Source organism: Microtus oregoni, unplaced genomic scaffold (genome assembly GCF_018167655.1).
Source record: "Microtus oregoni isolate MIOR12 unplaced genomic scaffold, Mior012 000006F_ref0000085, whole genome shotgun sequence".
Lineage (NCBI taxonomy): Eukaryota > Metazoa > Chordata > Mammalia > Rodentia > Cricetidae > Microtus > Microtus oregoni.
The window spans coordinates 27,559,280-27,586,338 of NW_024543065.1; the positions used below are offsets into that span (position 1 = coordinate 27,559,280).

The 27,059-nt window shown below is 42.3% G+C and overlaps 1 protein-coding gene across 1 annotated transcript in view; it reads left to right on the forward strand.

Annotated features, from left to right (window-relative positions):
* Ak9 (adenylate kinase 9) overlaps positions 1-27,059 on the forward strand; it is a 109,312-nt gene that overhangs the window by 71,694 nt on the left and 10,559 nt on the right. The window contains exons 24-31 of the mRNA XM_041654182.1: positions 2,922-3,182; positions 4,598-4,722; positions 9,492-9,711; positions 10,782-10,847; positions 15,249-15,455; positions 17,407-17,625; positions 19,280-19,493; positions 25,427-25,628. Coding sequence (XP_041510116.1) covers positions 2,922-3,182; positions 4,598-4,722; positions 9,492-9,711; positions 10,782-10,847; positions 15,249-15,455; positions 17,407-17,625; positions 19,280-19,493; positions 25,427-25,628 — 1,514 coding nt within the window. The remainder of the gene's footprint in view (positions 1-2,921; positions 3,183-4,597; positions 4,723-9,491; positions 9,712-10,781; positions 10,848-15,248; positions 15,456-17,406; positions 17,626-19,279; positions 19,494-25,426; positions 25,629-27,059) is intronic.

The window sequence follows — 27,059 nt, forward strand, 5'->3', positions numbered from 1 at the left end:
AGATGAGAGAAGTCCTGCAGCCAGCCACTAGAGAGACCTTTAACCTCTACTAATCCTCAGACCAAAAGGACGATCCTGTCCTCAGACTGTAGTTCAAACTGTACCTCCAGACTGCATTAAACGCCTGTCTCTTCCCACCTTACATTCCTCTCTCCGCCCAGCCATATCCCTTCTGTTTCCACCTCCCTAGTGCCGCAATTAAAGGCATGGGATTTTGTGATTTCTGTTTCTCTTATAGACTGGATCAATCTCACATAACTCAGGGTGACCTTGAAGTAGCAGAGATCCCCCTGCCTCTGTCTCCCGAGTCCTGGGATTAAAGGTGTGCACCATCACTTTCTGGCCTCTAGTGGCTTAGCTCTGTACTCTGATCTTCAGAAAAGCTTTATTTGTTAAAACACAAACAAAATATCACTACAGATTTTTGTAATATGGCATAAAAATAATGATCTGTTTTGACTTTTATAGTAATGTCTTTGTCAAACCAGCTCTTGTGTCTTTTTTACTTGATATTTAGGGTCGCAAATAGAGGCTGGAGAGATGACTCAGGAGTTAGAGCACTTGTTGCTCTCTCAGAGGATCCTATTCAGATCCCAGAAACTGCATGGCAGCTCACAACCGTCTGGAACAGTTTACAATTAATATGTAATAAGTGTACATATAATATCTTACTTTTTTGCTTACACAAAATGTGTGTATTCCTACATAGCTTGCCTAATACTCAACCACTTTGACATCTAATTCACTGATAGACTTTTTCATAAAGTTATTTTCCATTGTAGATATTGATAATTAATAGGTAATTTAGCAACAGAATTCTTGATTCTCTTGCATTCTTTCATTACTATAATTCTCTGTAATAGGATAACTGGATCAAGGTATAATATATTGCACCATTAATTTTTTCATTTTTTCTATTTATTTACTTAGTGTGTGTGTGTGTGTGTGTGTGTGTGTGTGTGTGTGTGTGTGTGCAAGCATGCACATGCCACAGCACCCTGTGGAGATCAGAAGACAGCCGCCAGGGGTTGTTTCTCTCCTGTCACCATATGAGATCCAGGAATCGAGTTAAAGGCTGCACACAAGCACACTATCCCTCAAGTCTTACTGCCTTTTCTTCTCTTTCTTTCTTTCTTTTAGTTTTTTGTTTGTTTTGTTTTGTTTTGTTTTTTGAGACAGGGTCTGGCTATTTTGCCAAGCTGGTCTCAAATTTACATGGAATCCCCCGCCTCTGCCTCCTGAATGCTGAAATTAAAGGCATGTACCACCATGCCCAGCCCTATCACCTGGTTTTCCACAAACCCAACCAAACAGGACCTAGAAACTCTGGAGGTAATTTCTCCATTCTTCTCTGCAACATAGAATGCTTTGGGATTGCAAGGGACATGGTTGTTCTTAAAATGTCCCCCAAGTCTTACTAATATATTATATTTGATACACAGTGCAATGTTTGAGCTTCGTAGCATTTTCTACATGTTTTGCTCTTGTTGTTGTTTTTGTTGTTGTTGTTGTTGTGGTGGTGGTGGTGGTGGTGGTGGTGGTGGTGGTGGTGGTGGTGGTGTTGGTATTGTTGGAGACAAGGTCTCCTGTGTCCAAGGATGCCTTTGAATTCTCTAAGCAGCCAAAGATGGCTGTCACATCCCAAATGCTGGGATTACAGGCACGCCCACCACAGCTAGCTCATGCTGTTCTGGGAACTGAAACCAGGCTATCAAGCACTCCGTCACCTGAGATCCCTCACAGGCCCCTTTGAAGCCTCTGAACTCCCACCATTTCCATCACAACAACAAATGCTTCTGAGTCTCAAAGTCATCCGTACCCCTCTCTCACAAACACCTCTGCTCCTCTGAGGCCCAGACACCCAAATACACCAGCATCTTCCCCAGGGTTGCTGTAAAGTCATTTCCTCAAGGTCCCGTGAGCCGTGGCTGCTGCTTCGCCTCAGCTGTCGCCTTCAGGGAACGACCACATCACCCTGCAAAAGCTGGCTTTGGGCTTCCTCCATTTCAGTGTGGACATCACAGGAATTAGTGGCAAGGTCTTTGAATGAAATGGGCTTTTTCTTTGGTAGAGAGATCTTCTTAAACATATCAAGAAAAAGTCTTTCATTCCTTATTAACATTAAAATATTTTTTTTTTTTTGATTTTCGAGACAGGGTTTCTCTGTAGCTTTTTGGTTCCTGTCCTGGAACTAGCTCTTGTAGACCACGCTGGCCTCGAACTCACAGAGATCTGCCTGCCTCTGCCTCTCAAGCATTAAAATAATTTTTAAGTGGAGTTACTTTTTATTAAATGCCTGTTGGCTAGTTTTGCCCCCTAAAAGCCATTTTTGGTGCAATGAATTATTATGTTCATTGATATTCTTATGCCTAAATATAATTGGATTTGTAAAATAAACTTTCCTGTCTATGGGAGGCTAGAGAGATGGCTGGAGCACTTAAGAAAATATACTGCTTTTCAGAGGACCTGGGTTTGATTAGCATGTTGGGTGGCTCACAATCACCTATAACTCCATCTATTGGAGCTGGAGAAATGGTTCATGCAGTTAAGTGCACCTGTTGCCTTTTCAGAGGACCCAGGTTCAATTCCCTGCACCACAAGTCTGTACCTCCAGTTGCAGAGGATGCCCTGCCCTCTTCTGAGTCCTTGAGCATCAGGCAAATACACGGGGCATGCACACAGGCAATGTACATAAGATAAAATTTAAAAATCACTTAAAAAAGACTTCCTTTCTCACCTTTTTACTCTATTTTCCTTTTTTGGTAGGGAAGAGGAGGTTGCTTTCTCTTGTGAGGAAAGTCTCTATGTGCCCCTCTGGCCGCAGTGCAAGGGTTACAGATGCCAATCGCCACCAGGCAAAGGACTTAAACCCTCTTTTCCTTCCCTCTGCTCCACCCTCCCTGTGCGGCCCTCTATGGCAGGCTCCTCCCATCAGGCTCTGTTTTCTGGGTCCCCGTGGCTCCGGCAAAACTCTTTGCGCCAGAACGTTGGCAGAAAACTTCGGCGTTTTTCACATTCAGTTTGATGAATTTCTCCAAGAAAAAATGCTGCTTAAGGCTGAAAGGAAATTCGGGCCTGAGTTTGAGGACGATTCCGAGGAGGAGCAAGCCACAAAGCAAGAACTGGAAGAGCTTGCCGTTCAGGCGAACGTGAAAATTGAAGAAGAAATCACAAAAAAGCAGGTGATGTGGTGGTGTCCCTGGGGGGCACTGTGTTTGCTGCGGAAGCTGGTTTGTAGCAGGTAGTTCAGGGCAGATGCAGCAGCCACCGCAGGCTAGACTCAGTTACCGTCCCAGGATGCCAGCTAGAGAGACCTGCCTGCCACAGTCATGTGCACAGATAGAGGGGTCCGGTGACCCCCCCCCCCCAGGTTATCTTTGGGGTCCTGACCCACGTGGTTTAAGCAGTCCTGGTCAAGGTGTAGTCTGGTGACCCGTATCTCAGCTTTGTTTCTGCAAGATGGTCCAAAGAGCCCTTATTGTTTGAGGGGGAGACACTCCGTCCCCAGGGTGCAGTGTGAATAATGGCCCTCGTCGGGTGGTGGTCTGTTCCAGGAATCCAAGGTGACTGCAGATTTAGCACAGTGACTTTCAGGAACCTCTGGGGAGCCTAGAACAGGAAACTGTAAAGAACAGAAAATAAGATGCCTCCTTTATTTTTGTGCGCTTTCATCTTTTAAAGTGAATGAAGTAGGTTAAAATGTAACATTTCTAGGTTGATCCTTCAAGTGAGGAGCATGCCTGTGTGTGGAGGTGAGTGGTGGAAAATGACCCCGGGCTCCAGACTCAGTCCTTCTCTTTAGCCTGTGAGCCCAAGTGAGAAGCCGACTCCTTTTCCTGAAAAGCAGCATCTGTGTGTCTGTTACACAATCATAGCAACTTCGAACTACAGAGACCTGAGGAGGAGGAGCCGCCACAGGGCACCCTCTCCACTGTGATTTATAAACCCGCTTCTCCCCCAGTGTAGGAAATACTGAGTCTTACCTGACTCTGAAAGTCGGGAAAGTGACTCCCACGCTGAGTGGTGGTGCAGCACACAGTCGGGGCATTCGACTGTGCGTCTGAACTACTTGTATGTTCTTCATTATCCATTTGAGGGTCACCTTCAGAGAAAGATGACCTGAGTTCTTCATCCCAATATTTTCTCTCTGTTGCTGTGAAGCTATAAGCCCTTCTAGAATGTGCTTCAGGTAACTCTCCGGTTGGCTCATCCTCTAATCAGGATGTGGCGTAAGGAGATGGAACTGTATCTCCTTAGAGGAAAAATGGCACAAATCAGGTAAGCTTTACAGATGTGTGATATGAATCAAGCAAATTTTTGGCAAACCAATAATAATAAAGATGCATTGACTCTGACACCGTACGTGAAAGTCAATCATGTTGCCATGGTGACTTCTCTTAGTTATATTAGGTAATTTTTATTACTTAATCATATTATATATCAGTGCACAGAACTCAAGTTTTAAAATGTTTTCAAGTAACAGTATCAAAAGTGGCCTCAGAAAAAGCTCAGGTCTCATTCTAGCAGTGGTGTAAAACAGTATCGCTTATCAATGCGGAGCTTAAGACTCCTCTTATTTTATAGTTTTCACCTTTAGCTTCCAGATGTGCAGTTCACAGAAGAGGAGGAGGCAATCAAGCTGAGTCTGACGGAGAATGAGCCCCTGACGTCGGAAATTCTGGACCCCATGCTTTCTGAGTGGTGGCTTAAAGAACCAATGCGGTGGGTGCCTCCGTACACAGGGGTTATGTTTCCCACTGCTTTTCATTTCTTTGTTCCGAATAGCCAAACTATAGTCTAATTTGTACGTACAAATTTGCTCTTATTCATCTATATAAACTACACATTAAAACATCCATGGAGCTTTTGAAAAACACTGAAGCCAGAGACTCATGCCAAAGCATTTAAACAGATTCTGCTGAGGTTTGAGACCGGGATCAAGGCCCTGGCATGTTTTTTAGGGTCCCCAGATGATTTTAGTGTACATCTGTAGTTGAGAACTATTTTCTAAATCTGCTGGGGACCGGCCTCAGCAGAGAAGTGGGTCTCGAACCTGGGATGTCCGGAAGGTGAAGTGAATACATGAACCCAGGATTCTGATGCAAGCTGATAGGCCATCGGCTGTAGGGCAAGTTCTTCTTCTGCCCTGAGCTTCAAACCTCAGTCTTTTATTGTAAACTTTACACAAGGAAAATGATTGTTTTTTTCTTGCCACACAAGAAGTATAAAGATTCTTTGAAGTCAGAACATCATCATTCATTATGACGTTTTCCCCAGTGTTCCCAAGCCCCATGCCAGCCCCTATATTCTTAATTCTTAGCTGAGTTAATCAGAAAACAGCTTCTGAGGCATTCACCTCAGAAGCTAACCACTTGCAGTTTACAAAAGCATAGTTCAGCGGATTTTACTCCATTGTCATCCCTTTCCCATTGTTGCTCCTCACAATTCCAACTTTGATTTATAAACCCATAGTCAGTCAGCCCTAAAGCCCTAGGTTCTCAGAAACTTTATTCATCATAGCCGAGTTCTTCTCTGTTTCAGTATAATTCTTTTGCCAAGTTTTATAATCAGGCAAAGAACAATTTTTGCATTTTCCCCACGTTTCCCCAATTCTTTCATCAGTCAGGTTTTCCCCCATAACCTGCTTTACAGCGTCAATGCCTGCCCGCTCCATCAGATCAGGAAGACTCATATTATCATACAGCACATCCATGTTTTCAGAAACCACTGGTGTGGATGCAGAAAAAGAACATGAAGAACAAGTGCACTAGTAGAATTGCTATAACCAGAATCAGCTGTAACATTGTCAAGTGCGTATGCAGACGCCATAGAAGCAGTCCTTGGGGCACATAGGTATTCTCTCCTTGGCCCTCAAGTAACATGCTCATTTAGCTGCCACTGGGTTGCCTGGAGGGAATTGCTTCCTGCATCTCAGGAACCGCAGTCGGAGGGGGGCTATGCTTTGCCATCTCCGGCATAAGCCCACATACCCTCGTGGTGTGCTGGATTCTTCCGCCTCTATCCTTGTGATGATTACAGCTATGACCACTGGGTAGCTGTCCAGTCTTGGTCCACTAGCAAATGCCTGCAACAGTGTTGACCCACACAGAACAAATCTTCAGGTCCCGGAGTTGTTATCTTTTGTCTTTGTTTCTTTTCCTGTTTCGAAGTGGGGTATTCTGCCTTGATATCCTCCAAAAGAGCATGAAATGATATTTACAAGAGTGATTGGAGCACAAACACATTTGCAACTTGCTACACACCAAGTACTGGTCAACTGTGCTTTATTCGAATCAGTTTAATCTGTATATGAAAACTGATCATGTCACAGTCACTCCTCTTGGCTGTATTAGATATTTTTAGTATTTAATCATATTAAAATTGCTGCATAGAATGGGATAGAAATTTGCATCATCTCAATTTGAAAAAAAAAAGAAACTGAAATACAGAGAAATTAGATGAATGTTTCTATGCCACTCTGGGCACATTTGTATCTACTGCCTATTTGAAATGAGGGAGTGGGATTGAGTTATCAAGATTTTTAAAATGTCCTTTTTCTCTAAATTAGATCACTAACTGTGGGAAACTTGGGCAAGTAACCCACAGCTTTCTGTTCATGAACTGTTCTCCACTAGCTTAGCTTCTCACATCACACCACACAAAGGCAAAAAATAACGTTTTTAAATTAAAAAGTAATGATGCCTGGAGCAGTGGCTCAGCAACTAAAAGAATCAGGACCCAGGTTCGAGTCCCGGCACCCACACAGCAGCTCACAACCATCTGTAGCTCCAGCTCCAGGGAATCTGATAGATAGATATCTCTATGGAGATACAGAGACATGAATTTAATTTAATGTAAAAAGTTACACAACAAAATCTAAATATGGAGTATTTCACAACCATCACATTTTATTATGATAAAGATTTACAATCACATGTAATATTTTTATATGATATATAATATATATCACAGTATGGTAGAAAGGGGCACATGAAGAACTGACTAAAAAGAAAAACAACCAAAGACAGTAACACCTGGGGTATAGGATAATAGTCTGCAGTTTTATGGGTTTTTTCCCCTCTACTTTGCGATTCTTCTATTGTGAAATGCATTGCTCTTAGAAGTGAGGAAAAGGGTTGACTTTCTTTTAGGTTTTTTTTTTTTCAGTCTACTAGATTAATCCTAGAAGAGCTACTGAGGGCTAAACTAAGGCAGATGGCAGCAATGAAAGCACAGAGGCACCAAGCCTTGGCTCACACAGGACAGCGGGAGGGAGGTGGAGAAGAAACTCGAGGCATCTTGTGTTGCTGAATCTGGCGAAGAGAGGGTTGGAGCGATGAGGGTGATCATGATTGTTGACAGTGTAACCCACAGAGCTTTCCTTCATTGGAAAGTCAAAGCAGGGCTTCGACACTTCTGAATTAAAACTCAGAAGAGTTTTTATGTAGTGGTAAGGACTTGGGAGTTCTTGTCAAAGTGACACCAGGACACCAGGCAAGAAGTGGGTTCCTCCTAGAAGAGACTAGATGGAAGGCATCGCCGAGGAAAGAGATGACCAGCATGGCCAATTTAGAGAAGATTGCCTACCTAATAAGAGAGGACAATTAGCATTTGAGAATGAACTGTGAAGACTGAAACAGTCAGATGTTTATAAGCGTACCATTTTATTGAGAAGAAAGCGCATGTATGTGTAAATACAGTAGACATTTTTGGACAAATAAGGTCAACAAGCTCACTCAAAGGCAGATCAACACTGACTTCTCAACAGGAACTCGAAGCCAAGTCCTCAAAGGCTGCTTTATAAGTACAAGATTGAAATCCGTTGGCCTTCTGGTTATCCTCATGACCCTAAAAGTTCTGTCACCTGAGGCAGAATATGCCTCAGAAGTTACTGTTGGCTACCAGGAGACCTGGAGGAGTGTGTGAACTGCCTCATGGCAGGACACGTGCTGAGGCCAGTCAAGCGATCCCTTACTAGGCTGGGCACTTCTCCCCAGCAGAAACTTACTTTCTTTTCTATAACTCTTTGTGAACTTCCAGTTAATAATTATCAACGGTTGCTACCTGCAACTTTTATATTACAAGCACAAATCTTATTTTAATCCAATTTTATACATCTTGGAAAAATATCATATATATACTCACCTCTTGAACATAAATCTTTAACAAATGGTAAAATTGCATACATGCCAAAGAATTGTTTTAAAATAAGTTTACTATCTCTAAATGTCTGATTTGTATAGCTATTTTACATACCTGTTTATCCTGGCCACCTAAAAATTTCCTCAAGCCTGAAACTGGCACACACCTTTAATCTCTGTGCTCAGGAGGCAGAGACAGGTGGTCTTTGTGAATTTGAGGTCAGCCTGGTCTACATAGCAGGTTCCAGGCCAGCCAAGGTTATGATACCTTGTCTTACAATATTATACGTCTGATAAAATCTATAACAGATGCAGAGATAATATGTGGAGGGTCCTTGGTGACTCTACAGCAAACAGGGAAAACATCTGTAAAGAGACAAGAAAGAAGCTCGGTTCAGCCCTTTTCTGGTAGCTGGTGCTGAGCCAAGACTTCTTGGAGTCTGACATCAACTTTTATTGATTGATTGATTGATTGATTGATTGATTTATTCATGGCCATATCTAAAGCATAGTACAATTTTGAGAAAAAGTTTTCAGATAACAATTAACTCTGCTCTGTAAGTACAACAAAGCTTAAGATACATTTCCATTGAAGCTCTTCACAGAGTACTGTGACTTCATCCCTAAAAGGGGCTCTCCTGACTGAGAAACAGAGCTCAGGATTAGGGTCCAAGCAGAACGCTACCATGTCTGGCCCTAAGATAACCCGGAAGTCACCTGGGCTACTGTAAAGTGTACAAGGTGCCTGAGTCTCATGATACAGAAGTAGTGCCCTTGGCTTTAGGAGGAAGGGTATGGGATAAGGGAAATAGGAATTCTGGAAGCTATGGGCAGTCCTGGCTCCTCAGACAGCAAAGGATGGCAGCCTATGAACTACACCCATCCCCTGCCTTCCAGGAGGAACAAGCTAAACACCCCTTTCCTCTGAAGCATCTGCAAGCTTAACTTTCCCAGCTTCTCCAGTGCTCGCTTGTGTGCCCGAGACTTTTTGGCCTTTCCACCAACACATAGTATAAATAGATCTACAGTGTAATGTTTACATATTTGGGTTTTTAAGTTACCATACAAAATAACGAACTTGTTATAACACCTTTGTACATACATATAATTACCTGTTGCTCACAGCATCACATCATCCTCTCTGTTACCCTGCCCGCTCCCACTGGTTCCTTTCCTCTCACAGACTAGTTCCTCTGTTTTCATGTCGTAGATGTCACATAGAAACTGGTAGCAAGGTAGGTGATAGAAAGATAGTTCTGAATATTAGAGAAACATGGGGATGTCTGTCTTTTGAGTGTGTCCTACCTGGAATATCTATGTTTTAAGCAATTTGTGCAAATTTCCACCCAGCTCCACCGGCTTCATCCTGGACGGTTTCCCGCGGTACCCGGAGGAGGCCCAGTTTCTAGGAGAGCGTGGCTTTTTCCCAGATGCCGCTGTTGTAATACAAGTAGAAGATCAAGACATCTTTGACCGGCTCCTTCCGGCACAAGTTCAGAAGTGGAAAACGAAACAGCGCAAAAAATCAGAACGGAAAAAACTCATCAAAGACTTGAAGACAAAAATCAGGGTACATATCCAATACAAAAACATGGGAATACGATTCTTTTTCCAAACTCGTGGTGTCCAGGCCTTCCTCCATCAGGCACAGGAGCAGGCTGAAGGCAACGGCGGAGGCAGCAAGTGCCATAGAGAGCTGGAAGGCGGCGGATCTTGGCAGGTGGTGCCCGAGCTCCCACCCACCACTGCGCCTATCCCGATTTGGGGGTCTTTGGGTTCACAGCACTCTCCTGGTGACCCACCAGTGGTTTCCTGGGTTGGTCTCTGCACTCCAGCTCACCCTTCCAGCCGCTGGCAGGCCAGTCTGTCTGAATCAAGTCATACCATGAGGGTCTGGATGTCCGGTCCTGTCCCATACCCATTTTCCGATGGTATTGTTTTGACTGCAGTAAATGTAAGCCCTTCGCTGCAGCAGCCGCACCAGCTGCTTCCGGATTTCCTCCTAGGAAATGCCCTGAGTGACATCGCAGAGATCCCTCAGGGTTCCTGTTAGCTCACCCTTAAGTCGGTGGCACTGCCTGCCTGACTTGATATTGTATTTTGAGAAGAATGCCCAATGTAGTGCCCGCTTCTGGCAGGCACACTATAGTTAGTTAAACCTCAGGGAGTCCTGAGCCAACCAGCACCAAAACCGCATGTGGACAGATTCACTGTGTTAGGTTGGAGGGCCCTGAAAACAGGGCATGGTCATCCTCCCTCCCTCTGGCCATATCCAACAGGCATGTGCTTTCCTTAGAGGTGCAGCTGTGTTTTCAAAGATGCATCTTCACGGTAAAGAAAAGAGATTTCTGTGAAATCCAATGCCACCCCCATCCCAAAGAAGCAGTGTACAATACGTCTGAAGAAGGAGCTCAAGGCTAGAGTGAGCGAGCCTGTGGGGTGTTTACCCCTTGAGAGGGAGATAGCCCAGAAGGACATGAATGTATTTTGACACTCGCTGCATCTTGTTTTCCTGGAGAGTGTCGGTACCCTTCTACCACGTATTAGCCCCAGCTGGAGAAGGTACAGCGATACCTAACGAGTGACTTTATCATTTTTGTTTTTGTTGTTGTTGTAAACTTGTAAATGTTTCTTTGACAGGACGATATGGTTGCTAAGAGAAGAGCTGAACTTATCTCAGAGAGGGACAGAAAGAGGAAAGGGGATGTAAGTAGATTTTTTTTAAGCGTAACACTTGATCTCAACAGTTGAAAAACACAAAAGGATGCGTTTCAAAAGTCTACAAAAACTAAGCATAACACTATGATCTCAGCAGTTGAAAAACACAGAAGGATGTGTTTCAAAAGTCTACAAAAACTAACAGAGTTCACAGAGAAGTAGTGAGACGACACGTACTTTTGATTTTTTTTTTTTTTTTGATTTTTTCGAGACAGGGTTTCTCCGTAGCTTTTGGTTCCTGTCCTGGAACTAGCTCTTGTAGACCAGGCTGGTCTTGAACTCACAGAGATCCGCCTGCCTCTGCCTCCCGAGTGCTGGGATTAAAGGCGTGCGCCACCACCGCCCGGTTACTTTTGATTTTTTTATTTTTCTCATGGTATATGCTATTTTAAATTACCTTTTAATTAACCTTATAATCAAAATGTTGTTTTGTTTTGTTTTGTTTTGGGACAGTCTCTCTATGTCTCCCTGGCTGTCTTGGATCTTGCTATGTAGAAGAGGCTAGACTTGAACTCACAGAAATCCTCCTGCCTCTGCCTCCTAAGTTTGGTGATTAAAAGCATATGCCTCCACACCTGGCATGAGCACATAGTCAAAGAAACCACTAAAGACCCTGAAGTATTCCCGTACGAAATACACAGTGCGTTTTCATCTTTGGGATTTTCATCTCGTTTTCACACTTCCAGCTACCACCACAGAGACAGGCCGAAGGCACAGGAGGGGGGCTAGATGGAGCCTATAAGGCTGACCTGGAACTGAAACGTTGGTTGTCTTAGGATATGAAATGAGGAGAGTCTGAATCATCGCAGTCAGACAGTGGGGACCGAGGGTTTTTTTTATAAGGGAACAGTTATTGGCACATTAACCTATCTGACCTTGGTACAGCTAAAGCACTTAAGGGTTATACACAGTGTTAGGGTTTGAGTGTGAAGTGTCCCCCACAGGCTCGTGTATTCGAATGCTTGCACCCCAGCTGGGTCATTTTGTGGCTGTTGTGAAGGGTGTTGTTTCTCTGGTTTCTTTCCCAGCCCTTTTATCATCTGTGTACAGGAGGACTACTGGTTTTTTTTTTTTTTAAGTTAATCTTGTATCCTGCTACATTACTGAAAGTGTTTATGATTCGTAGAAGTTCCTTGGTAGACTCTTTGGGATCGCGTATGTAAACCATCACAACATCAGCAAACAGCGAGAGTTTGACTTCTTTTCTGATTTATATCCCCTTGATTTACTTTTGTATCTTATTGCTCTAGCTAGGACTTCAAAAACTATATTGACTAGATATGGAGAGAGTGGAAAACCTTGTTTTGTTCCTGATTTCAGTAGAATCGCTGGGAGTTTCTCTCCATTTAGTTTGATGTTGGCTATTGGCTTGCTGTATATTGCCTTTATTATGTTTAGGTATGTTCCTTGTATCCCTTCTCTCTCCAAGACCTTTATCATGAAAAGATATTGTAATTTGTCAAAAGCTTTTTCAGCATCTAATGAGATGATCATGTGTTTTTTTATTTTTCAGTTTGTTCATATGGTGGGTTATGTTGACAGATTTTCATATGTTGAACCATCCCTGCATTTCTGAGATGAAGCCGACTTGGTCATGGTGGATGATGGTTCTGATGTGTTCTTGGATTCTATTTGCCTGTATTTTATTTAATATTTTTGCATCAATGTTCACAAGTGAGATTAGTCTGTAATTCTCTTTCTTAGTAATGTCTTTCTGTGGTTTGGGTATCAGGGTAATTGTAGCCTCATAAAAAGAGTTTGGCAATGTTCCTGCTGTTTCTATTGTGTGGAATAATTTTAGGAGTATTGGTATTAGTTCTTCTTTGAAAATCTTGTAGAATTATGAGCTGAAACCATCTGGCTCTGGGCTTTTTTTTTGATTGGGGGACTTTTGATGACTGTTTCTATTTCTTCAGCAGTTATAGGTCTGTTTAATTTGCTTATCTGGTCTTGATTTAATTTTGGTAAGTGATATTTATCCAGAAAGTTGTCCATTTATTTAAGGGAATTTTTCATTTCCTCTTTAAGAGTTTCAGACATTCTCTTGAAGTTATTTTTTAAGTCATTTTCTTCTGCTTCATCTGTATTTAGTTGTTTAGGTCTTGCTGTTGTAGGGTCTTTAGGTTTTACTGGTGTGCTGCTCTTTGTGGTGTAGCATGTGTTCTTACCTTTTCTACTCATCTTTTCCTCTAATAGGTGTGGTTGGGGCTGTCTGAGATTCTGTTGATTAATCTTCTGGTGCCAGTGAATCCAAAGCTCAGATGGTTGTTCCTCGTGGTACAGTCAGTGTCACAGTTCTAGTTACCCTGTTGGTTATTCCTGTTCCTGGAGATAGCTCAGTGCTCCTGTGCTTTGGTCTGCTCCCTTGGAGTTTGCTGTCTCAGGCCTTCTTTGACCTAGGTTACCAGCTTTGACCTGTTTCTATAAATCCTGGTCTATATCCCCTCCTGCAGAAGTCCCTGGCTTGGAGATGGTCCTTCAAAGGTTTCTGGCTCTGGTCTACTGCTCGGAGTTCCCAGGTTCAGGTGCACCCAGAACCACAGAGGACCTGGCTCAGGCTTACTCCCTCAGAGGTTCCAGACTCATGCTTAGACCCACAGAGGTTCCAGGTTCCTGCCTATTCCCTTTGATGTCCCATACCAATGCCCAGACCCACAGAGGTCCTGGCTCAGGCCTACTCCCTCTGACGTCCCAGACTCACATCTGGCCCTGCAGAGATCTCAGGTTCTTGCCTACTCCCTTGGAGGTTCCAGATTCATGCCCAAACTGGCAAAGGTTCCAGCTCAAGCCTAGTTCCTGGAAAGTCCTAGACTCACACCCAGAACCACAGGGGTCCTGGCTTTGGTCTACTCCCTTGAAGATCCCAGATTCACGTCTGAACCCTCAGTGGTCTCTGGCTGTGGCTCACTCACTCAGCAGTTACTCCCCTGTACCTGTTCCTGTGGAGTCTGCTGTCTCTGGACCAGGTCTCTGGCTCAGTCCTGGTCTGCCAGTGTCCCGGGACTGAGTTGGCTCCCGAGACTGGATTGGCTCCTGGCTTCTGCTCCTGTGGAGCTTGCTTCCTCAGGCCCTCTCTATCCTAGGTAGCTGATTCAGTCCCACTCCTGATACGGAAAGAAATTTAAACACATTTACAGCTTTCAGGGCAATTCTATAGAAAAACATATAACATTGATGTTTAAAATGAAATACAGCTATGACTGAGGAACAACTCAGTCTTAGAGTATCTGATTGGCATGTACCAGCCTCAGTTCAATTCCAAGAACAACAAAAGAACTTGCTTAGCAAATGTCAGGCCATAAGGTTACTCTCTAATACTACAGGGAGAGAAATCTCTCTCTCTCTCTCTCTCTCTCTCTCTCTCTCTCTCTCTCTCTCACACACACACACACACACACACACACACACACAACTGTAACAAGCCATTCGATTGTTTTTTATTTTAATTTGTGCTGTTGTCATAAAACACCATGACCAAAAGCACTCTGGGGAGGAAAGGGTTTATTTCCTTATCTTAGAGCTTGTAGTTCATCATTCAGAGAAGACAGAGCAGGGGATGAGAGACAAAGACAAGAGATAGAGGATGAGGGAGAAGGGGAAGGGAACAGGGAGAGGAGAAAGGGTATTGTCTGGAAGGGACAAAGAACTGCCTGTGGGTGGAAAGGAGACAGATGTGGCCCACAGGCACAAGGCAGTTTATAAAGGAAAAGAGGAAACCCTGTGTTAGGATGAGGTGTTTAATTTTTATTGGAGATGTTAATTCAGGCACCAGAAGGGGACTTTTGGTTGCTGGCCTTCAATACTTTGATAGCTGGACCTTTTTTGGCCAGCCTCAGGAATGAGTCTAGAATAAGAGTCCAAATAAGGGAATAGACCTGGGTGGCTAGCTTTAGGGATGTAATCTATAGCTTACAAGGGAGAGGGAAAGGGGAAGGGCAAGGCCTGCCAGAGTCATATTTTCCATGCTCCAGTCGGCCAGGGTCCCCTCAGGAGTCAGTTCTCATTCCTCTATGTGAGTCAATGACTTTCCATGTATTAACTCAACCAATGCTCCCCCAAATCCTGTGAGCTATGTTGTTCCCATTTATAGATGAGGAAACTGATCTTCTTCAAGTTGGCAATGCAGCTTGTATATTTTGTCATCTGTGAGCTGCATTAAATATTATTTCTAAAAACTATAAAGAAAAACATACTAGTGTCTTAACTGTTTGCTTGTGGGACCATCACAGTCAGAATCTTAATGGCATTAAGTTTCTGAGTGCCCGTCATTACATTCTTACTGTCTCACCAAACAATATCGAGTTATTACAAAATACTCCCAGTTATTGGTCAGCAGTGTCCCCTGACACCAATTTCCCATAGAGAGGAAAGGGACCATCTCTTCCTTAGAGCGCTTTCCGAGATGATGACGATTTCAGTGACGATGAGCCTGATGAAGAGGAGGATATCGAAAACATCCTGGAAGAAGAGTTCCCGAAAGACGAGGAGGAGATGAGTGAGGAGGATGAGGAGCAGGAAGGAGAAGCCGTGGAGCGCCTGCGAAGTGAGATGGGAGAAAAGTTTGAAACCGAAATGAACAATCTGCAAATGATACAGGTTATGACTGTCCCTTCGCCGCCACAAAAACACAGGTTATGGCCTTCCCTTCGCCACCACAAAAACACAGGTTATGGTCTTCCCTTCACCACCACAAAAATACAGGTTAAGCCATCCTTTTGCCACCACAAAAATACAAGTTAGGCTATCCCTTTGCCACCATAAAAATACAGGTTAGGCCATCCCTTTGCCACCACAAAAATACAGGTTAAGCCATCCCTTTGCCACCACAAAAATACAGGTTAAGCCATCCCTTTGCCACCACAAAAATACAGGTTAAGCCATCCCTTTGCCATCACAAAAATACAGGTTAGGCCATCCCTTCATCATTGCTTAACAAGTGACAGTTTGAGAATGCAAGGAGGGTAGTTAGGCTCAGTGTCTTGTTGTCAGGGTTTCTTAACAATTCCCACAATTGTTAAGTCCCAAAGAAATCACACGGAGGTCTACTTAGTTATAAACTGATTGGCCCATTAGCTCAGGCTTCTTACTAATTCTTATAACTTATATAGCCCATTATTAGCCCATTATTCTTATCTATGTTAGCCACATGGCTCAGTACCTTATTCAGCGGGGCAGTCACATCTTGCTTCTTCTCTGGTCAGGTCACAACTGCCGAGAGAGCTTTCCTCTTCCCAGAATTCTCCTGTTCTCATTGACCCGCCTCTACTTCCTGTCTGGTTGTCCCACCTATACTTCCTTCCTAGCTACTGGCTAATCAGCATTTGTTTAAAATATAATTGACAGAATACAGACCATAATCCCATACCATTTCCCCTCTTTAAAAAAAAAAAAACAAGAACTCTGAATCTAATATCCTTTGTTTAGCTTTTCTACTGACCATTAGCCATAACAACTTGTAGCCAACATTCTAAACAAAGGAAAACATCCATAAACTTATTTTTTTGAATGTGGGCATAGTTCTCCAGGTTACTTCCTGCTGGTTGGGGGCACTGATAATCTTATGGCTTTATATGGATGTAGTTTCCCCACGTTGGGCGTCATTTGTTGTAAGGGAGCAGGCCGCTTGTTTGTCCCAGCTGCCCAGTTAGCTTATACCCGAAATAACCACACACACACAAAAACAACTGTATTAATTAAAACACTGCTTGGCCATTAGCTCTAACTTCTTTTTTTTAAGATTTATTTATTTATTATGTATACAACATTCTGCTTCCATGTATACCCACATACCAGAAAAGGGCACCAGATCTCATTACAGATGGTTGTAAGCCATCATGTGGTTGCTGGTAATTGAACTCACGACCTCTGGAAGAGCAGTCAGTGGTCTTAACCACTGAGCCATCTCTCCAGCCCTAGCTCTAACTTCTTAAAAAGAGGGGGAAGTGGTGTGGGACCATGGTCTGTATTCTTTCCATTATATTTTAAATAAATGCTGATTGGCCAGTAGCCAGGCAGGAAGTATAGGTGGGACAACCAGACAGGAAGTAGAGGCAGATCAATGAGAACAGGAGAATTCTGGGAAAAGGACACAGTCCTGGCCCAAACCACAGAAGAAGCAAGATGTGACTGTCTTGCTGAAAAAGGTACTGAGCCGCATGGCTAACACAGATAAGAATAATGGATTGATATAAGTTTTAAGAGTTAATAAGAAGCCTGAGCTAATGGGCCAATCAGTTTATAGTTAATGTAGACCTCTGTGTGATTTCTTTGGGACTTAATGATTACAGGAACTGGGCAGGACAGAAAACTCAGTCAACGGTGTCTTAGTTTTTGTGATATTCCAAAAGAATATTTCAGGGCATCAGGCCCTTTGTCACAGACCAAGAGCAGCATGGACGCCTCCCAGGTTAAGATGGGTTTATCTCCCTACAGACAGCCCCTTGTAAAGCTAAAAGATACCTGCCTTACATGATGATGTAGTCACCAGCTGTGTATATGCTGTAACAGAAACACTAAATAAATCAGGCTTTATCGTTTCTCTTACCAGGAAGAATTTGATAAGGTTCTGGTACCAATAATTACAGTTAATGGAGCTAGGAAACTTAACATTGTACAATATGTGTTGAACTTGAAATTGAAGCCGCTCGTGGAAAACCGTGCAAGCATTTTTGAGAAGTGTTATCCAGTGTCCCCACACCTTGCTCATAAAATGCTGACCTTCACCTACAAATACATAAGCTCATTTGGCTACTGGGACCCTGTAAAGGTAACATCAGACAATTCATCTGAAAACCATCATGTTTGTTTGGTTTTTTTTGTTGTTGTTGTTTAGGAAGACATAGTCATTTTGAAAAGTTGTAAATACTGTATAATGCAGCTATAAAAATTTGGGGGGGATAAAATGGAGTAATGTAACTTTCATTTTTGCTTTTGATTTAAAAGATACATAACATGGAACTAGCATTCTGCGCCCCTGCCCCAAAAGTCTGTATCCCTAGCATTTACTCCCAGTCAGCCAGGAATTGCATTCCAGTCTAAGAAAGAAGGCCAATGTTGATGATACTATTGACGGATCACTATTTTGCATGCCTCTCAAAGGGAAGCAATGTGACTGTCTTGGTGAAGAGACACTATGACCACCACAACACTCATAAGGGAAAGATTTAATTGGGGCTGACTTACAGTTCAGACATGGTGCTGGAGAAGGAGCTGAGGTCTGCAGGCAACAGGAGTCTGTGTCACACTGGGCATAGCTTGGGCACAGGAGACCTCAAAGCCTACCCTCAATACTGATACACTTCCCCCAACAAGATCACACCTACTCAAACAAAGCCACACTTCCTATGAGGGCCATTTTCTTTTAAAGCACCACAGGGAGTAAACTATTTTATACCTACTCTGCCATATTCAGGAAGGATGGTGCTTGACTTTCTGATACTGTAAAAAGATCTTCAGCCCTAACGTCAGTTAGTTATCCACTCTTCCTACCTCATTCCATACCCACGCCTTAGGCTGTCTTTGTTGGGTGTTTCACATTTTGTGGCTGTTGTCAATGGCATGATGGGATTTTGTCCATACAAAAATGCGGAAGAACTCTGTCTGAATTAAAAGATAACCTGGCAGAACCACCTGTATTGCCCACTTCCGATACTGCAGTAAAACTTGAGATAGGGCAGGTTAACCAATGTAATTTATTTTCTAGTAGTTCTAAAGGTCTCCCATCCAAGTACTAACCAGGCCCAATTCTGCTTAGTTTCAAGATCAGGCACACTCAGGGTGGTATTGGCATAGCCCAATAGTTGTAAAGGTTAGAAATGTTTCTAAAGGATTTCATCAAGGTGTTGACAGATGGTCTTTCCTGCCTTGTCTAGCAGTTGACCACCTTCTCATAGTGTCCTCATGTGGGGCTTTTTCTGTGTATGCTGATTCGTGTTTCTGCCTCCTGTTATAAGACCCCCCCATCCTATTGATTATTCTTTTGCCCTCATTTGACCTTACTTGCCCCCATTAAGGTCTTATCTCTACATGCATTCACATTGGCAATAAGAGTTTCAAGATAAGTGGATTGTATGGGAGGGGGCAGTGCAATTCACAATACCATTTTAGAAGTGGGTCTGTTTGTCAGGGTAAATGAGTTTGTGAATGAGTATAACAATCTCATACCCTCGGTCAGAAACAGTCAATAAAACATGAGTCATTATGTAGGAAGTAGAACTGTAATTGTCATAAACTAAAACCAACTAGAAACATTACATGGACTAGATATGATATGAAATAACCTGTACTTTGTATACAGTTGCTTTGTTAATATTTATAATTAGAGGTTTTCTTATTATGTAATAAAGATTAAAATTTTTCAGATATTTTGAAGGAAATGCTTTATAAATTAAATCTAACTTGTGAATTTAATCCTATTACAGCTAAGCGAAGGAGAGACAATCAAGCCTGTTGAGAATGCAGAGAACCCTCTTAACCCTGTCATCCACCGTCAATATATTTATTTTTTATCTAGTAAACAAACCAAAGAAAAATTTATGATGAACCCAATCAAATATATCCGGCAACCCAAACCCAAAGCTTCTATGCCTGTCAGAATTATGATTGTGGGGCCTCCCAAGTCAGGGAAAACCACAGGTGAGTGTGTCTGTCTTTATTCCTCAAGCATCAAGGGAGCTCTGAAACCCAGCACCAAGTCCCCAGGAGCCAGGACTTTATGGCTAATTTGCCTCCCCACCAACAATGTAGAAAAAGATTCCTTTTTCTCTATCTCTTTACTAAAATTTATTTTTTTAAAATAATAATTATTAAGGCTGGATTGAGACGAGATCTCAATATAAAAATTACTACTTACAAATATTTTATGGAGGACTCTTACTTCTATGTCATCAACGATGTTGGTCCGTAATTTTTATTTTGTTATATTTTCTTGTTTTCATTAGGTTTAGTACAGGGCAATATTAGCTTCATGTAATGCATTTATAAGGATTCTTACTCTTTCCATTTGAGGAAATACTTTGAGAATAACTTGCATCAACTATTTTTTAAAGTTTAAAATAATTTTAACCATGGATCCAGTACTGGGCTTTTCTTCTTTGGAGATTTTTTATTACTGCTCCAGTCCCATTCTTGGTTGTTGATTTACATTGGTTTTCCATTGCCTCTTGATTAAAATTTGGTAGTTTATGTGTCCAGAAATCATCCATTTTCTAACTCACTGATGTATGCAGGGGCCTTTGGGACCTCCATGACCAGCAGAGAGGTGATCCGTGGGAGGCAAGAAGGTAGTTCAGCTCAACACAACATCAAAATACTCAAAGCTATAAGTTTTCCTTATGGTACTGATTTTTTATGGTTTTGGTTTTTTGTTTCCATTTCTCACAGGTCCTGGTGGTTACATTTCCATTTTCATGTGACTCTACAATCTTTTCCTGTTTCCCTTTTCTCTCTTTCAGCGGTACCATTTTCATTAGAAACATGGCTGATCTCCAAGTGTTTGTATAATTCATGTAGCCATTCTTCCTGTGATTTCTAATGTTTCGTCCCTTCTGACCTGAGACACTGGGAGTTATCTCAGTTTGCAATTGTTAGGAGTTACTTTGCAGCCTCATGCACGATCTATTTTGGAAAAACTTCCATGTGCTAAAAAAGAATATATACTATGCCTCAGTTGGTGTCTGTTACATACATCTGCCTTGTAGTAGCGATTCTCAACCTGTGGGTTGCAAGCCCATTGGGGAGCACATATCAGATATTTACATTATATTTCATAACAGTAGCAAAATTACAGTTATAAAGTAGCAACAAAAAATAATTTTATGGTTGGGGGTTGTCTTAGGGTTTCTACTGCTGTGAAGAGACACCATAACCACAGCAGCTCTTATAAAGGAAATCATTTAATTGGGACTTCCTTACAGTTTCAGAGGTTTTGTTCATTATCATCGTTGTGGGACACATGACAGCATGCAGGCAGACATGGTGCTGGAGTAGAAGCTGAGAGTTCTACTTCTTGATCTGCAGGCAGCAGGCAGAAAACTGACTTGAGCTTCTGAGACCCCAAAGGCTGCTCCCACCACAACACATTTCCTCCGGCAAGGCCATGCCTACTCCAACAAAACCACACCTCCAAATAGAGTCACTTCACATGGGGCCACACAACATGAGGAACTGTATTAAAGGGTCACAGCATTAGGAAGGTTGAGAAGCACTGATCTACAGTATACTGTAACCCTGGTGTTGTTTTGTTGACTTTTGCTGACAGTGAGCTACTGAAGTGACCCACTATTGTTGCACTGGGCCCATCTTTCTCTTTGTGTCCCATAGCATTGACTTATGGAAGTTGGTACACATCATTGTATCTTCCTGATGGATGGTTCCCTGTTAGTCACTTTCTTATCACTGTGTCAAATACTTGGCATACCCCACACCCCAAACATTCAGTAACTTCCCAAAACAGTGCCAGCAGCTGGTGACCAAATGTTCAATACACAAGTCTATTGGTGACATTTCACATTCAAATCACATTAGTCCTTTTATTAAAAAAAAATAGCTATTTGAGAATTTAATGCAGTATGTGTTGGTCACATTCAGATCTACTACCCACCAACTTAGTGCTGTTGTGGGTTATCCACCAGAGAAGACTATTCTGACATAGGTTTAAGCCAGTAGAAAGTCTTTATTAGCCAGTCTTTGTTTTCATTTTGGCTGGTGGGGATGTCTATGTGCTGAATTTTAGGGCCTGAATGGCTCTTCCATTGTGGAGTCAGTTGAGCTAAGATCTGAGGCCTATTAAACTAAATAACATTCTTTTTATCAATATGACATAACCGTTGTCTCTTCTAACTAATTTAGCTTGAGTTCTGTTTGGTCAGATATGAATATAGTTACTCTTGCTTGCTTTCAGAATTCTTTGCTTAGAATATTATTTTCTATCCTTTCACTTTTCGTCTAAGTACACCTTGGCTGAGTTTCTTGCAGGCAGCAAACTGTTAGGACTTACTTGTTTTAAGTCCAGTCAGTAAACCTATGCCTTTGAAAGGCATGTGGTACTTCTACCCTGCTTTGTTTCCATTCTAGTTGTTTCAAATAATCTGTATCCATTTCTGTCTTATTTGTGCTAGAGTTGGGGTGCTTTCCTGAATTGGCAGTGTTTGATTTGTTCCTAATTCTCAGTTGTTTATCTACTCTTCATGTGAAATTGATTCTTTCTTGCCCCTGAGAATCTTGCTCATCTCATCCAATTCCTCTCCAGTATTAGGGACTCCCTTATTCATGCTTGTCTTAGGAGGTCTTTATTTCTCTTTTTATTGAGAAGGATGATTTGGTTGGGTACAAGAATCTATAATCTTTCAAGGTGTGAACTTCCTCACTGAAACCCTCCTGGCCTTTAGAGTTTCTTCAGAGAAACATTTCTGTGTGACTTGACGTTTCTCTCATAAAGATTTTAATATTCTTTCTTTGTTCTGTATTTGAATTATAATGCTTAATTATAATTTTTGTTCTGATTATGTCTAGTTGGGATTCTGTCTTCTATAATTAGCCATCTCTGTCTTTCCCAAGACTTGACAAATTTCTTAAATGGCCCTTTGATAGTGTCCTACAGATCTGAAGTGTCTTGTCTAGTCTTTCTTAATTTTCTTTATTGTTCTCTGAATATAATAATTCATCAATTTCAGTTTTCAAACTCTGGTGCTCTTCCACTTAAGCTGATGCTTTCAGTCATTTCTTTTAAATTTGATTTATTGAGATTTGCATTTCCAAGATTTCCAATTGGTCATTTTCTAGCATATTTCTCTCTCTCTAAGGAATTTATCTTTCATCTTCTTTGTTGTCTTCCTTATTTCACCCATTTATTGGTATCCTTTTTAATATATTGATGTTTTAAACATCATTCTTTTACATTCTTTGTCCAGGGGTCGGAGGAGTTGCCTCAATGGATAAAGTGCCTACCTTGTAGGCACGGGACTTGAGATCAAGCTCCAGAACCCATCTGAAAAATCAGATAAGATGGTGTACATTTTGTAATCCCAGCATAGAGAGGCAGAGACAGACAGAACCCCAAGGCTCCCTGGCCAAGCAGTCTAGCCTACTTGGAAAGGCCTGGGCCAGTGAAAGATCCTGCCTCAAAAGACACACACGCACATGCACACACACATGCATACACACACAAAAAGTGGGGAGGAAGAGAGAGAGAGAAAAGAATGAAACACATGAGATCCTTTACACACACAAACATGCTCATGCACTTGTACATATATTTCTGTATATGCATACAGAGAGACACACACAAATAAATAGTAAATAAATTTAATTTAAATTTTTTTAAATTTAGTTTTCTAAGTTTTAATTTTCTTAACATGACAAAAGAGTTGTATTCTAAATGTTTACAAGACAATGGTATTTACCAAGCACAACAGAATGTACTCATCTGAAATAAAATTCCATCCCAGGGCTAAAAGCATAGACAACAATCTGACTTCTCACCTCTCTGTTGAAATGGAAGGTAGCTTTTAGCACTATGCCTAATTTTGAAAGCACATTTAGTTTTAGAATTTGAGCACATTTGGTTCCAGAGTTTGTAGGAAAACTGAGGTTCAGAATCTGGGATTTCACCTGTTCCTTGGGAACAGTCACCGTCACCGTAAACTCCTCTCTCAGCCAATGAATGACCTCTACCTCTCTAGTCAATGGCCTCTATCTATTATATTCAATGACCTCTATCTCTCTATTCAGTGACCTCTACCTCTCTAGTCAATGGCCTCTATCTATTATATTCAATGACCTCTATCTCTCTGTTCAATGACCTCTACCTCTCTAGTCAATGGCCTCTATCTCTCTACTCAATGACCTCTATCTCCCTATTCAATGACCTCTATCTCCCTATTCAATGACCTCTATCTCCCTATTCAATGACCTCTATCTGTTCTATTCAATGGCCCATATCTATTCATAGTGGGCTTTGGTTCTTCTAAGCTATAAAGTTAGAATTCAATTTTTCATGCCACTAAAACATCAAATAAACTCACAGGAAAAATTCTTTCTCCTCTTATGTAATAAGGAGGCTGCTTTTTTGTTTCCCCGTCACCCAGACTCCTGGAATAACCACACAGAAACTGTATTTATTAAATCACTACTTGACCTATTAGCTCTAACTTCTTATTGGCTAGCTTTTACATTTTAATTTAACCCATTTCCATTATTTTATATTTTACCATGGGACTTGTGGCCTACCCACAAGGTTCCAGCATGTCTGTCTCTGGCAGCGGCTCCATGGCTTCTTCATGACTCTGCCTTCTTCCTCCCAGCATTCAGTTTACCCCCACCCCCAGTTCTGCTCTACCCTATCACAGGCCCAAAACAGCTTCTTTCTTAACCAATGGTATTCACTGCCTACAGAGGGGAATCCCACATCACTCCGAAGCTATAAACCTGTATTAAAGTGTAAAGTAGGGGTCTAGAGATGGCTCAGTGGTTAAGAGCACTGATTGCCCTTCTAGAGGACCTGGGTTCAATTCTAGACACACACATGGCAGCTCACAGTCATCTATAACTCCAATCCCAGGGCATCTGAAACCTTTTTCTGACCTCTATAGGTGCTGCACACATATGGTACAACAACACACACACACAGGCAAAGCACCCATACATGTAAAATAAATATAAATTAAGTAAAACAAAATGTAAAGTATGCCTGTGTGATTTTTAAAAACTATTTCCTAGAATGTTATTGAGACCCATGATCGGTTAGAGATTGATATCTTCATTGCAGTGTGTAGTGGACTGGGGAATGGTGTAAGCCAGTCAAGTAGGCTTGTTACATTGGTTTTTATTTATTTATTTTATGTATATATGAATGCTCTATCTGCATGTATGACTTTATGACAGAAGAGGGCACTAGACCTCATTACAGATGGTTGTGAGCCATCGTGTGGTTGCTGGGAATTGAACTTGGGACCTCTGGAAGAGCAGTCAGTGCTCTACAGCCCCTGGATTGTTACATTGTTTTCTTTGGCAGCATACTAAATACCAATGCACACAGCATTCCCGTGGTGCTTCACCTCATTTGCTGCATCATGCAGAAACAATAAGCTGCTTAAGTATTGGTTTGATTATAAAAGGAGAAGAAGAAGAAGAAGAAGAAGAAGAAGAAGAAGAAGAAGAAGAAGAAGAAGAAAGAAGAAAGAAGAAGAAAGAAGAGGACTGGAGAGAGAGTTTAGTTGCAGAGAGCATTGACTGCTCTTCCAGAGGACCTGGGTTCAATTCCCAGCACCCACAGGGCAGCTCATCATTGTGTGTAACTCCAAGATCTGATAACCTCACTGTAGACAAAACACTAAAGCACATGAAATAAAAATAAATTCATTTTTTCCTTAAAAAGAAAACAAAACAAACCCAGTTGGTTCATTAACCAGATTCTAAAGTCACAAGCCTGAAGTAAAGCTAACAGCATTGACAATTCTTTGAAGAATATGAAGCTAAGCTTGCTATTGGTGCCATCAGCCAGAATCCAAAAGCAAGGTTGACTGACAAATGTGTGAACTGAAATAGGCTTCGTGTTTTGTGTTTTCCAGTTGCCAAGAAGCTTGCAAGTGAATATGGCTTAAAACGTCTGTCAGTAGGAGACGCGCTGCGTAGCATGTTAAGCAATCACCCAGATACGGAGCTGTCACTCATGATCAACTGGCACCTTCACAAGGGAATGACAGTGCCGGATGCACTTGCTATTCAAGCTCTAGACCTCTCCCTGATGGAAAGTGTGTGCAATACTATAGGGTAAGGGAGCTGGGGCGGAAGAAAGGGGAGAGGGCGTAACTGCCAGGGTGCTTCTCAGACTGAGCACTTAACATGGAGACATTCTCTTTTCCTGTCAAGATTCATGGCTTGAACTCGTGGCAGATTAGCCCAAAGACCTCATTACTCCCTTCAGCAACTCCTGCATGGTCCACAGATGAAGCCACTGTGACTTTCTTACCCCCAATAGTTCTTGCTGCTCCATGGAAGGGTGGAAGGGCCCTCTTTAGTTCTCGGGTGATGTGGTCCCAGGCACATGATTCCTCTCAGGCCCAGGTCCCTGTAAAGAGAGCCGTGCCCCTCCTGTAATGCCGTATTCAGACAGGAACACTGGATACGTGGCTTCGTTCTCAGTTCATTGTCCTCGCTGATCTTTCTTCTTGTCTATTACAGCTATTGGTCACACCTCGGCGAACACCAATGCTCTTTGGTCTGGGATCCAGGTCACTAGAATCCCCTGGCTTAGTCACGATCATTGTATACTTAGAATCCCTGGCTTCTCTGCAAGTGGCTTTGAGTCAAGTCATCGAAGAGTTAGTCCCTCTAGTTTCAGGGCTGGGAGCACTCTTGGGTGACAGCCTTCGGGAAAAGCAGGGGCATATCCACACTGAGTTATTTCTTCTCTGGGGCTTAGCTTTCCTCAACGAGGACAACTTTGGTTGAGTCTCAGGTTATTCCACCTTCATCCCAGGATGAAGGCTGCTCAGCCACCCTAGCTTCTTTTCCCCAATCCTGAGAGCCACTCAAATGGCCTTTCCCAGTAGAAAGAAGTATTGTTCAAAAGAAAGCAATGTGTCACTCTCTTGCAGACCACAGTGAGCTGGCTGTGTCATTTACCCTCTCTGCTGGGCCCTGCACTCCGTTGGAGAGCATTGGCAAGTGGGCCCTGTCATTCAGGACAAATAAATCCTCACTGATGGCCACCAGCCATGTGAGCAGCTTTCTGACTTGTCTATGAGACTACTCTCAGAATTTCTGGATTTTTAAAGAATTTTCGTTTCCTTTCAGTTTGGTAGACAATCTTGTTATCTCTGACTGTTGGGCTGTACTTCTCATAATTTTTGTTCTCACGTATGTGTGGCAGGCCTCACAAGCTCTCCATACCAAATACCTCACAAATTCCCCAATCTTCTACAGCAAGAGCATCTCCTCCCAGAGCACACATGACTGCTCACTTAGCATCTGGTCCATGCATTGCCCTCTTCCAGTGCTTTTCACACCTGCTCCCTATCTTTAAAACCGCCCAAAGGGGTAAATAGAATTTTCTCCTATTTTGCTAAAAACCAAGACATGGTTTCAAATCTAGGCCTGCCTGTATTCATTCTATTGTTTGTGCTTATAGTGATAACACCAGGAATACGGAGTTTTCAAGGTATAGGAGATGTGCTTCCCAAATTCTACCAAAACCTAGTT